At 41.5% G+C, this 13359-nt stretch overlaps 1 protein-coding gene across 13 annotated transcripts in view; it reads left to right on the top strand.

The window, feature by feature from the left end:
* ITPR1 (inositol 1,4,5-trisphosphate receptor type 1) overlaps positions 1-13359 on the top strand; it is a 319048-nt gene that overhangs the window by 20911 nt on the left and 284778 nt on the right. For all 13 annotated transcript variants that reach the window (XM_038565792.1, XM_038565795.1, XM_038565791.1 and 10 more), the window contains exons 3-4: positions 1966-2073; positions 6811-6881. In XM_038565792.1, coding sequence (XP_038421720.1) covers positions 1982-2073; positions 6811-6881 — 163 coding nt within the window. In that variant the 5' untranslated portion in view covers positions 1966-1981. The remainder of the gene's footprint in view (positions 1-1965; positions 2074-6810; positions 6882-13359) is intronic.

Genomic DNA, 13359 nt, shown 5'->3' with positions numbered 1-13359 from the left:
GCAGGGGAGAGGGGCAAAAAGAGAGGGAGAAAGCAAACTCTCCACTGAGCAGGGAGCCCAATGTGTGACTCAATCCCAGGACTCCGGGATCATTACCCGAGCTGAAGGCAGATGCTTAACTGACTGAGCCACCCAGGTGCCTGGCACATAGGGGAATATTGATGCCCTTAGTGTTTCTCATTTGTGCAGCTTTTTTGGATATTGTTTAAAACATTGTTTTGCCTTTAGGTATAAAATAGTTAGGAAGAAATGACAAAATGATAGACTCGATTATGGAGAGTGGAACTTGGCTGGCCGATTGCCCATCTGCACATGATTTGCGTGTCTTTCTACACGGTCTACAGATGCTGTTTGTTTGAGAGTGTGTTCTCCTGTGCTGTCTTTCTCTAGGTATAAGTTCAGGTTCAGTGAAATGGTCTTTCTCTTGCCAGGTCTGGGTTGTTTGGAGGGAATCATTTTTTCCTTTGTAGATTCTCGCAAACAGTGAACTGAGGTTCATTTTCAGTTCCTTTTCAGCACCTGGCACTCCTGCTAAGTAGGAGAAATGCTTCCCTAGCTTTCCTGATGATCATTGCTGCACACTTTTAACAGAAAACTTGGCACTCAGCAATTTCAGGAGAGAATACTTTTCCACACCATTACAACTCTTCTGGCTTTGCAGGTGAATGATTTCTAGCCAGGGAACTTGAGCAAAGACATTGGAGAAGATGTATAAGGGGTTCTGAGTTTGGATAACGATCCTGAGAAGACCTGGGTTACCTTGCACATCTATACCAGATGCCTGATAAAGCCATGGGGAATTAGCTGGGGTCCATACCAGCACACTGTCTTCCCACAAATCTGAGCTTGTTGTTTTTTATTTTTATGTATGTGTGCGTGTACGTACGTACATACTTCAGAGGGGGAGGTGTTGAGGGGGAGAAAGAGAATTTTAAGTGGGCTCCAGACTCAACACGGAGCCTGATGCAGGGCTCAGTCTCACGACCCTGAGATCCTGACCTAAGCTGAAATAAGAGTAGGACGTTTAACTGACTGAGCCACCCAAGCACCCCTAAGCTTGTTTTTTAAATGTCAAATTAGTTTTTATAATTGGCTCCCAGTCCTCAATATTTATGGCCCTCATGAAAGTTGTTCCTATGAGTCATGTCAGTATTTTTGTTGATATTTGTGTATGTGTGTGTGTGTGTGTGTGTAATGATTTCTGGGCTGTGGAGAGATTTCCTGGAACTTAAGAGCCCTTGCTAGCACTGCTCTTAACTAGCTCTGTGTATTCCTGACCAGGGTTCTTACCTGGCCTGAGCTGTATTATTCTTACCTGCATTGACATGGGTTTGGACCAGGTGCTAAGATCCTTTCTCCTCCTGCAAGTGTTTGGGTGAAGGATAAGAAGGAAAGAAATTGAAATAGTATTTGGATGAGGTGGGTAGAGTTGTTGAATTTTTAAAAGGCCACTAGAGCTTTGTGGTATTTGTTACTAGGTTTCCTTTTATTAATTTTGTTGCTTTGGTATCTTAGCACAGGGGCTGCCAGACCCAAGTTTTATACCAGGTGTTTCCTTCTGACTTCACATTGCCTGAGGCAGATTGAATATGTTAATGTTTCATAAGTCAGACTTTCCAACTCCTTAATCACTGCAAAGTTGTTGGCTGACTTCCCTACAGTCTTTATATTCACTATTCATTATCGAGGGTCCTCAATTTGTAGAATTGGATTTGGGTGTGGTTGTGTTAGAAACCGGCATTATTGTGGTTGGAATATCCTGAAATAAATGATATATGGAAAAAAATGTTGTTGCATATGTCCTTGCTTGGCTCATTTAAGTGCCTGCCTGTCACACACACATTTAAATTTGACTTTTAAGTAGGGCGCTTTGGAAAATTGAGCTAAGCCAACTCTCAGTGACTTTTTTTCCCCTTCTGAGCATTTCTTTTCCTCTAATAATGTTGCATATTTTACTTTGTCTAGGCTTTTCGAGAAAGACATGTCTGACAAGATGTCTAGTTTCCTACATATTGGAGACATTTGTTCTCTGTACGCGGAAGGATCGACAAATGGATTTATTAGCACCTTGGGGTAAGAGCACCTGATTTCTTGTGTAGCAGGATTTCTTTAAGACCTTTTAATGCCCGCTTAAAACCTGATTTTTCTAAGATAATGTTACCATTTGACTTGGCTTTTTCAGGGGCAGTGGGAATCATAATACCAAATCTCATTTTGGCCAACTTTACCTCTGACACAAAAATACTGTTTTCTTATAAGTTCTAGAAGAGCAAAATCTCATTAATTAGGACTCTTGTCATTCAGAATTTATAATAATTTCCTATTCCTTTATAAGAGGGAAAGTGCAAAGTATATTGGATAAAATTTTAGGATTATTTTTTACAGACCCCAAAGGAGTGGTATTTAGCTTTCATAAATAACAACTCTTAATTTCAAATGCTGACTTGCTTGTCATTTAAGCAAAGACCAGAACTTCTCTGATGCTTCTCTCTCTTGTTTGAAGCAGAATCTTGCTTATTTTAAATTGCTCCACACATTTGAAAGTTACATATTGCACAAAGTTCTGTAAATCAGATTTTTGTTCTTTTGTGCTTCCTTCAATTTTTTACCCAACTTTTAGGAGAATAATACATTTTACCGTGTCTTTATTTGGTTATCTTCTCCCTTCTCCTCCTCCTGTTTCGAGAAGAGGAATGGAAAAGTGAAATAGCCGCAAAGACAGAAAGAAGCAGATTGGAGAATCAAGATGGTTAACTCCAGAAGACACAGGAATGGTCTAGATTGTCTTTGTGTAGAAAGTAGTAGTTAGGGACGCCTGGGTGGCTCAGCGTTTTAGTGTCTGCCTTTGGCTCAGGGCATGATCCTGGAGTCCTGGGATCAAGTCCCACATTGGGCTCCCTGCATGGAACCTGCTTCTCCCTCTGCTTGTGTCTCTGCCTCTCTCTCTCTCTCTTTCATGAATAAATAAATAAAATATTGAAAAAAAAAAAAAGGAAGTAGTTAGGCCCCAGGTTGGAATTGTTGAATTTGGCAGGATCTCAAGTGAAGAGAAGGAAAGCTGACAGCTTCTCTAAGAACCTCATTCTTAGAGAAGCCAGAACGTTTCTTTTAATCATAGTTATTATTTAAAGCATGCTTGTTCTCTGGTATTTGTGCAGAATGAGTACTCTCAGGCTCTCATTTAGGTCACTCCAACTTCAAGGAGCAAGTTATTTCAGATACAGAAGGATAGCTCAACTGGACCTCATTGTATACAAATTAGGTTTTCAAAAGTCATCTGATAAAAAGAAGTCATCCATGACTCTGTGATCACCAAACTCAGTGACTGTTTCTCAGTCTTTATCTTTTTCTCTTTTTTTTTTTTTTTAACCTCTCTACACTAAAGACCCACCCTTCATAATTTAATTTATCTTCTGTGGGTTTTGTTAAAGAGGCCTTTTGCCACTTGTGCCTCCCTGATTGTCCCTTTTTTCTTCTTGGCAGATTCCTTCCTTTTTCTTTCCCTCATGTTTGAATCCTCTATCCTCTTCTTATTTTTCAGCAGTAAAGCCATGGTAATAAACAGCAGAGATAAACACTTCTGTAAATCCTGTGGATTAAAAAAAAAATTTTAATTTAAATTCAGTTTGCCAACACATAGTGTAACACCCAGTGCTCATCCTATCAAGTGCCCTCCTTAGTGCCTGTCACTCAGTCATCCCATCCCCACCCACCTCCCCTTCCGCAGTCGATTATTTGTTTCCTGGAGTTAGGAGTCTCATGGTTTGTCTCCCTCTCTAATTTTTTCCCCATTCAGTTTCCCTCCTTTCCCTTGTAATCCCTTTCACTATTTCTTATATTCCACATATAAGTGAAATCATATGATGATTGTCCTTTTCTGATTGACTTATTTCAGCATAATACCCTCTAGGTCCATCCATGTTGAAGCAAATGGTGAGAATTCTGTGGATGTTTATATAGCACTGGCTCAGTACTGTCCACTCATAATACCTTTAATTCCCAAACATATCTTTATTGTGAGTATTATTATTATTGCTCTTTATAGAGGCAAAACCTCTGAGCTTCATAGAGGTGAAGTCACCTGCCCAAGGTTTCATAGCAGTGAACACTCCAGACTCCAGGACCAGTGCTCCTAACATTTGCCCTTGGCAGGGTAGACTTTCTATTCCCTGCCTTTCCTGACCATCTGACTCTGGCAGAATTGGTTCACCACCCTCCTCTCTGTCTGCCCACAGCTCTTATCTGGATGCCTAGTGAAACCTCAACCCCACCTTATATCTCCTCTTTTCTCTGTGGCCCTGATTTCTTTGAAGAGTGCCATTGCCCCTCCAGTCACCCAGGCTTCTAGTTGGCAGCTGAGCCCACTTGTGGCAGCCTTTGAAATCTTAGTGCTGCCTTTCCCTTCATCCTCTTCGTCCAGAGCATTCATTGTTAGAATTCCTTTGAGGTACAAATTCTTTGCTTTATAAGAGTTTTCCTCAAGTATTGTAAACAAATTAATAATAAGAACCCCCCCTTTCACTTTTTCTATATTGTGCAGATTATTTATTTTGTATTTTGGGCTCTAATACTTACCTCAGATAGTATTCCCTTTGTTCAAAATGGACTTGGAAAGTAAAGTTTGGGCTCTTTTTACTTTTAATATTTTTTTTTTTTTAAATTTTTTTTTATTTATTTATGATAGTCACAGAGAGAGAGAGAGAGGCAGAGACATAGGCAGAGGGAGAAGCAGGCTCCATGCACCGGGAGACTGACGTGGGATTCGATCCTGGGTCTCCAGGATCGCGCCCTGGGCCAAAGGCAGGCGCTAAACCGCTGCGCCACCCAGGGATCCCTACTTTTAATATTTTTAACAGTTTTGGAGCACTAGTTGTGAGTGACAGTGAGTGACATCCAGGTTTTGTGGAATTTGGCATCTGGCTCCCCAGCCACATTCCATTTGTATAGATGGCAATTACTTCCCAAATGGCTTTATTGACTCCTTAAGCTTTAGAACTTGAGTCAGACCTTGGAGAGTCTGTGTGTGTGCACATGCGGAATCAGAGGTATGCTTCTGATTCACCTGAGGAATATGTTAAAAATAAAAGTTTTTGGGTCCCATCCTGGAGCACAGCTTTTATAGGCCTGAGGATGATGGGGACCTGGTATCAATATATTTTAAAAACAGTCTGAGGAAAATCACCTTACTTGAGACTTTTTGAGACCAACTCTTTAATTTTATAGTTAGAGGAACCGAGACCAGGAGGAATGAAGTCATAGACTCATTATCAAGCTGCTAGTAGATGGTAAAGTGCCATCTACAATTCATTTGTCTTCTGGCCTAGGCTGGGGCCCTTTGTCCTATGCTCTCATCCTTGTTTGAGGACTTGTTGAGTAATTAACCCAGACCTATATTGGATTCCAAGGCACTCTCCCACTTCACATATTATGTTAGATCTATCTGGTAGCATTACTATATTTACATTCACAGGGGCTCTAGGGGGGAGTTTTATATGTGCACATTCTGCTCTTGATTTTTGCATAAAAACTCAAGCCATTGACTACAGTTGTTTCTCTTCTTGATGGTGAGAGGTCTTATGTCTTAGATCCAAAGGAAGCAAGCTGCTGGTGGGCTACTCTGGGCACTTTGATTCACCCATAAAATAGATAACTGAGCACCTAGCCTGGACAGGAAAATGTATTAACCCTGGGCATCTTGCCAGCAATCTGCTCCTAGGAAGCTCTTAGCCTACTGTACCATTTGTGCTTCAGGCCAGTGAGATGGGCAAGAGAGGAGGAGAGGCAAGGAATGCCTGGTCCAGCAAAGACTCAGGTAAGGAGGGCCTTCATGGAGAAGATGGGGGCTTTGAGCCAGTCTTGAAAGGCCAGACTTTAAGAGATGGAATGGAATTTTGGAGGAAGGGGCAGTAAGAGTAAAGGCAAATTAATAGTGCCTTGTCTTTGGGGTAAGGAGCAGCCCAGACTAATGGAAGAAACCCTGGAAAACCATAGTATATGAGCTGGCAGCAAGTTCTGTGGTCACTTGTCAAATGACCAATACCAGTTTTAGGAACTTGGATAAGTCATTTAAACTTCTCCGCCTCAATTTCCTCATGTGTTCAAAAACATTCTTATAAATCTGTTCTTCTAAAAGAGTTGCACAAGTTATAGGTTGGTCAGTCTGGACTGATAAATACTGGGTCTGTATAAAAGTTTGGGCTGGTTATTTATTTCTAACTTTTTGCACTTTCCCCACCTCTATTTTGGTTTCCAGTAGTTCCATATGACTCTCTCTGCCAGCAGTTTCTCAGATGGCCTCAGGCACAGTTAGTTCCCAGCTGTATTTTGTTCTTTTTTCTTTTACAGCCCTTAGGTTATATTCTCTTTATTAGTTTGCTTTTGTGGCTCTTGCACTAGCCTTGAGCTCCCTCAGGGCAGGGCCTGGTTCATATTCATCCTCCATCCCAGGGTCCAGCACTGTGCCTGACACCAAGTAGGCCCCTCAGCTACCGTGAGTTGAATGCACTCACCCCTTGCTATGCCTCCCGATTTCAGCATTTCGGCATGTTGTACTCAAATCCATCATGGATGTGGTTAAGGGAAAAGAGCCACAGAAAACAGTAGGTTAATGTGTGCATTGCAGAAGCAGAACCTGGGCTTTTGGATTCAGTTGAGCTCCCTGCATGGGAAACCTTTAATGTAAACAGCCACCTGGCAGGAGAACATGGCTATCTAAGTTTTGCATGGAACAACCCTGGATATTCATTTTTTGCATAGTGCTTAGGTTTTATTAGACTTGGCTTGATACACCATTTATCTTTGTCTTCACAGCCTAGTTGATGATCGTTGTGTTGTACAGCCAGAAGCCGGGGACCTTAATAATCCACCCAAGAAATTCAGAGGTAAGTTGATGATCCTTCCTGGAGTGAGTACTTCTCATTTGAAAGTTCATCAACATCAACGTGTTGCTGTGTGTCTGTGTATGTGCATGTGTGTGTGTTTAATAAGCAATTGTAGGTTTACTTATATTTTTTAAAGTATGATTTCAATTCCAAGCTTTATGACCTTTTGAAAATGTATGAGTTCAGTATCAAGGTTGGAATGGAATGGCTTTTATTAGGGTCATTTGTATATTGCATATATGTCGATCAGTGCAAATTCAGCTTAAAGCCTTACATTTGTGCAACTCTGTCCCTAAACAAATAGGATTTTTGGGTCTCATCACGAGGAACATGTGTTATTGCAGCAGATCTCACTGTGCCTTTGGGGGCTCTGATATTCTTAGATGCTTCAACCTGGAAGGAGAAGTTGTCAGTTATTGTACATAGTTTTTGAATTAAAAGACTTAGGCAGGTTAGCCTTCCTACCAGTAGCTTCCCATTATTATTGGCTTTCCTTTTAGGCCTCTTATATTTGATATTTCCTCTAAAGGTAGCTTAGCTTATTCAAGAAGATGTTTAAAATTTAGTTGTGATATTAAGATGATAAAAATTATGTTTTTCTGTTTTGTTTTTGTGGTTTGTAGTTCTCAACTCCAGCTGCTAGTAGAATTATCTGAGAGAGATTTAAAATTAAACAGATACTCAGAGCCCCACTTCAGACCAATTAAATGAATCTCTTGAGGTTGGGGCCTAGGCATTGGCATTTTTTTTAAGCTTCCCAAGTGATGTTTTTATATTGAGTTGGGGTTGAGAACCCATTGGATTAGTATTTGACTCATGGCCTCAGTCCCAAAGGACTCAAACCTTGCCATTTTTAGGTTGCATCATTTGAGTGATAAATTCTTTTTTTTTTTTTTTTTTTTGAGTGATAAATTCTTATTGTTGGTTGTTGTAGAAACTGACTTTTTTGGATAAATGCTAAGGGAATTATAATAAAATAGAAGGCAGACATTCAGATGGAGAGAAGCCATTTAGAAGATGATTGGTGTTGAGCTGCATCCAGTTGGCATGAGACTATCAAGAGAATATTTTCACCTGGGAGGTGGTGAGGGGGACTGTTGAAAAAGAAAATTTTGCCATAAGCCCCATGTGACAGGATCCTGAGCAGCTGTGGCCACTGCAGCCTTTTCTTTTCAATCCTTCCTCCACGGCTTTTTCCAAAGCCGAATCCTGTATGCAGTAGAAATGAAAGGTTTGATCTAATAATCATAATCTAGGCAGTTACTTACAGAATTCTCTACACTGAATAATAAAATATGCCTCAGTTTATCTTTGATCAGTAGACTCAGTGCCAGGTACTTTTAGCTCATGGATTAGGTCTGTCTACCCTGGGAGGTTAAGGTTGAGCTTAAGTGTCTTGTCTGAGGTCACACAGCTGGTGATGGATAAAGTAGGAAGTGTAGTTCTCAATTTCAGTTACATAGACAGATCACTTGGGGCACTTTGAAAAATACTCATGTCTGAGTTCCACCTTCAAGGATTGTCATTTAATTTGGCATTGGTGAGTTCTTTTTTTTTTGAAAGTTCCCCAGGTGATTCTCCTGTATAGCCGAGGTTAAGCATTACCGCTAATAGAGCCTGGGCTATAATCTACTGGCTTTATTCCTTAGGGGTGAGCTGGTTGAAGTATGGCTTTTGCAGCTGGAGCCAAGTGGAAGGAGCTCACTGCTTGGGTCCAACGTGAGCTCTTGTCCTATCCTGCGAACAGGCCCTGGTATCTGTGAAAGTAACCTGGGAAAGATGTTCATGCTTTGTACAAAGTGAACTAGTGGCTATTTGAATATGGGTTTAGAATGTTAAATAGGACCATAGCCAGGGGAAGTCAGAAGACGGATATGTTTTCCTGGCACTAGGGTAAAGTGCCTGATGCTTAGATATATATCTGGTGGCCAATTGAAGGGACTGTTTTGAGATAAAAGTTGACAGTCTGATAGAGACCATTTGGAAAGAACCAAACTTTGTTTATGGCCTGGCCTGGTTCTACAGGTGGTCACATGACACTGACTTGATATGTTGACTGCTTTTCCTCACAAATTAAAAATAAAGGTTTCTAGGTTGTGAGATGCTTTGCACTTGTGGGAAAATCTGGTCCAAAACAAGCTCTGCGGCAGGCTTTGCGAATGTAGGTCAGGACTGCCTAAATTCCTTGAGTTGCACCAGAGGCCCTCTGCATGCAGGTGAGGGGCCTAGGCAGAGGGCTGTGGAGATCTCCACCTTGGAATCTGGGCAGCAAGATTTAAACACTTTCCAAAGCAGTCCTTCAATTCTAGTAGAATTCTTTGGGGGAAGAAAAAAAGCATTATTTGAAAAAAAAAATTTTTTTTTTCCCTTTAAAATGAAGAAACAGATTTCTTTTTTTGGAATGGATTATTGCCTTTCCAAATACAAGTGTATTTTGAAGTTGAAGTAATTTTGATGTTTAGAAATTGTGCATAGGGCAGTTGGACAATTTGAAGGCATTTCTAGTCCATTTCCATGCCGTGCCATTACACCCTGGAGTTTAACAAACACATATGGAAAAGTGAGATGCTGGCAAGGAGCCAGCTAGGATGATGGAGTCTTTATCTGAGCAATCAGCAGAGCTACATTTAGTCATTTGGATTTGTTGTTGCTTCCATTGTTTCCTTGCCAACTTATTTCCTATATTGAGAACCATTATAACCTGTTCTTAAGTAAATGGAAACCAAAGGCCTATTTATGTAACGCTCCCTGTGGCTTCTGACTTGGGAGTTTTAATTTTATGAGCTCCTTTTGAAACCTGCCACCCTAGTGGTTAATAGCATAGACCCTAAGATCAGGCTTTATGAGTTCAAATCCAAGTTCTTAGCTGTGTGACCCTGGACAAATTGCTTAACCTCTGTGAAGCTTGATTTTCTCATCTGTAAAATGGGAGATGATATTAGTTGCTACCTCATAAGGTTACTGGGAAGATAAATATATGTTTCAAATTCAGTACTGAGGGAACCTGGGCCCAGTAAACCTTACCTAGTCCTATCCTTTTATTCCCAGTACTTAGGACAGAGGCTTGTGCTCCTAAATGGTGGCAGAAGGGAATCCAATATGTGAGTCCTTTAATGATGTGAGAATGTTGTTTCCCTTTTTCTGTCTAAATGCTTTTGTAGTTAGGGTGTACACAGGGACCCCGTGGCCTAGATTTGAGTCCCTCCGTTCCCATATATAAGCTAAGTGGCCTTGGTAGATTAATTTTTCTGAGCTTGTTTCCTCACCTCTAAAATGAGGCGGAAGGTAATAGGATTGAAGTTAATAGGGCTAAAGAACCAAATAGAGTACTTGTTGGTACATAAGATCTGGTCAGTGACTGGTAGCTGTTATTTTTCCCAGTAAATGCAAAAGAGTTAAAATCTTGAAGATATTTGCCTCTTTCTGATGGGTAAAAGTATGTTACCAAGTAAATTTTTTTTTTTTTATGATTCCCTTGAATGTATCTTCTGCCCCGAACTTCATCTGTAGGGAGAAAAGATTGGGTGCATATCTGGTTCACAGAAGCCAAGTCTCCTTCGTTGTCCAAGTAAATTTTGGACAGTGGCCCCTGTCCTCTAGGTGATGAGAAGAGCAGCAATGTAGAATAATTCAGTTACTTTAGTCCTTTAGCTAATGTGGTACACCATTTGAAAGCAACAGTGTCTGTGGCAGGTAAGACTCAATCTCTCTTCTCCCTGATTTGTTTTGGCTTTTGCCCATAATCTTGAAAGAAGAAGGAAGACAGACATCAGTTTGAAACCGGCAATAGAAACTTTGTGGTTAGAGAATTCCTTTTTCCAGATGATGTTTTCCTCTTCTACCCCCACCCGTCTCTTCCCCCTACTAAATATAATGGCACCTCCTCTAAAGAAAAGAAGGAAATTAACTACCAGTCTTATTTTGATCCCAGAACCTTTACTGTTTTAAATGTGATCTCCAGGGGTGTTGGAGGAGGAACAAGACCTGGAGCTTTTGGGGAAATAACATAGGCATTAGTGTTGAACATGCTATTTGTTGTGTAATCTGCTTTTCCAGATTGGGGCAATGGTCAAGTTCTTACCCCCAAAACCTGATCTTCTCCATTCAGTTCAAGAGGCCAATCATGGCCCTCAGTTTTTGTTGTTTTGTTTTTTTATCTTGACATACCAATGTCACCGAACAGAGGTTTTTAACCTTTCAGGAACCCCTTACCTTCAGAAGAAAAGTTGTCTGCAAGGAAATTTGGCTTAATGTAGGAAGAAGTTTGGGCAGGGAAAGATGAGCAAGGCAGCATTCTGATAGCATTCCATGGTTTATATGAATTGGGGGAAGAGGTAGCGATCAGGCTGAGTGTGTGGATGTTCTAGGGAAGTGTCCTCCTTGTCCCGGGTTTCTTTTTTTCTCCTACTCAAGTTGCTTTTAAGCAAAATAACCCATTCAGCTAATATGTCACGAAAATGGGTGTTCAGCTCAGGGAACATTGAAGCCCTATTGTGTCCCAGCTGTTGGCCTTGCTGATGAGGGGACGAGTTACACAGTCCCCCTTACTTTCAGAAGTCTTAGGTTTTTATGGAGAAACAGACCCATGTTATAAATACTAGTAGCTAACATGAATAGAGCATTTACGTTTTGCTGAGCACTTCTCATGGATTATCTTTTAATCCATGTAACCTACCCATGAGGTGTAGCTGTTGATGTTGCCATTATGCAGATGAGGAGGTGGAACCTCTAAGAAATGGAATAACTGGGGCAGCTGGGGTGGCTCAGCAGTTCAGCATTTGTCTTCAGCTCAGGACGTGATCCTGGGGTCCTGGGATCGAGTTCCGCATTGGGCTCCCTGTGGGGAGCCTTCTTCTTCCTCTGCCTGTGTCTTTGCCTCTCTCTCCGTGTCTCTCATGAATAAATAAATAAAATCTTAAAAAAAAAAAAAGAAATGGAGTAACTTACCCATAGTCAATTAAATGCCACTTCTTAGAATGATTATCATTCATCCTATGAATGTTATCAGACACCTCCTGTGTGCCAGCTGTTTATAGGCCGGGGAGGAAAGATACAGTCTCAGGGAAGTCAATGCCAATGCACAGTTAAAATCTTTAAGGAACTTGTTCAGAGTAAATTGTTGTTCATACCACAGCTGTTTATATGCAAGTAGATGCAAAGCATATGAAATATCTTTCTACAAAATGCAAAAATTGCCCCTCCAGTCTAGTTTGCTGGGGCAAAGTAGATGATGCTACTTCTCATGTGCATTCTCTTGTTTAGCTCTGAAGCACCTCCTCAGCCCGGGGTGCCTGATGCCATTTTGGCTGATAAGGGTTGAGCATCTGGGCCAGTGTCTCATGACACCAGAATGTTAAGAGTGAGGCCAGAACCCTCTTCTGAAGGCCTGGGCACATTGCTTTTACTCTTCTGTGCCCTATGGGCCCTTTCCCACACAAAGCACAAGTGTTCCTTCAGTTTATGGCTCCATCATCTCCAGTCTCTAAATGAAAATGGGCCAAGTAACTACTTTTCTGACTGCTAAAGCTCTTACGTTGAATTTAGGACTGTTTAAATGGGGGAAGAAAGCCACATGGGAAGGTGGAAGTCCTGAGTCCTTTAGACTCCCTGTGTTTCTAACTACCACCAGGACAATCTGTGGGATATGCAGCATGTTACCTACAACGTGATTTAAGTACTGTTTGTGGTGAGAATGAAGGTCTGAGCTGGTAAAACCCGCTCTCTGGGTATCTCAAGTTGACTGTCAAGTCCTGATCGCTCAGCAGGTGTCCTACTTAAAACAGTGACAGCCTGGAATCACAGTCTCAGGATGGCACTGGGAAGAAGAGCATGTTGCTGGGCTATGACAAGCCACTCTTGGACTTAAAGCCTAGCCATGAATTTGAGGATCAGGCTTGTGGCCCTGTCATCTTTTACTGTGATCTTCCTCAGTCCCAGAGTGCTTGCACGGTGTCAGCCTGCCTATCAGGGGGCTTGTGGACTTAGTTGGGATGTCTTGGTTGAGAGAAAGAGGTTTCACATCTCATGTAAGCACTTGCATCTCTCCACTACCCCCCCTCCCCGCCTCCCCAGCAGCTTTGAAAGGGGCCTCAAATAGGAATGGCATTTCTCATGGTTGGGTGATAAGTATTTGAGTATCTACAGTCTACTTATGTAGACTTGTGTTTAGGTTGAGGTAGGCAGTGGTTCTTAGCCCTTGCGGGAAAACTGTTAAGACTGCAGTAAAGAACACTGTCTGACCTGGGAGCCAATGTCTAGCCCAGTGTCTGCTGCCAGCTGCTGTGATACCTTGGCGTAGTCATTTCGTCTCTCCATACCTCATTTTCCCTATCTGCTAAGTAGAATATAGGCAAAGTGACTTCCAAGATCTCTTCCAACTTGGAACTTTGTGACAAGTGCCAGGAACAGGGCAGTTAACATTTCACAAGAGAGCATTGATGTTTAGGAGTCTTGTGCTGTCCAGAAGTAGATTTTTATT

This window comes from Canis lupus, chromosome 20, assembly GCF_011100685.1.
Source record: "Canis lupus familiaris isolate Mischka breed German Shepherd chromosome 20, alternate assembly UU_Cfam_GSD_1.0, whole genome shotgun sequence".
Classification (NCBI taxonomy): Eukaryota; Metazoa; Chordata; class Mammalia; order Carnivora; family Canidae; genus Canis; species Canis lupus.
Note: the sequence above shows the minus strand (reverse complement) of the source record. Positions and strands in the feature narration are given on the sequence as shown.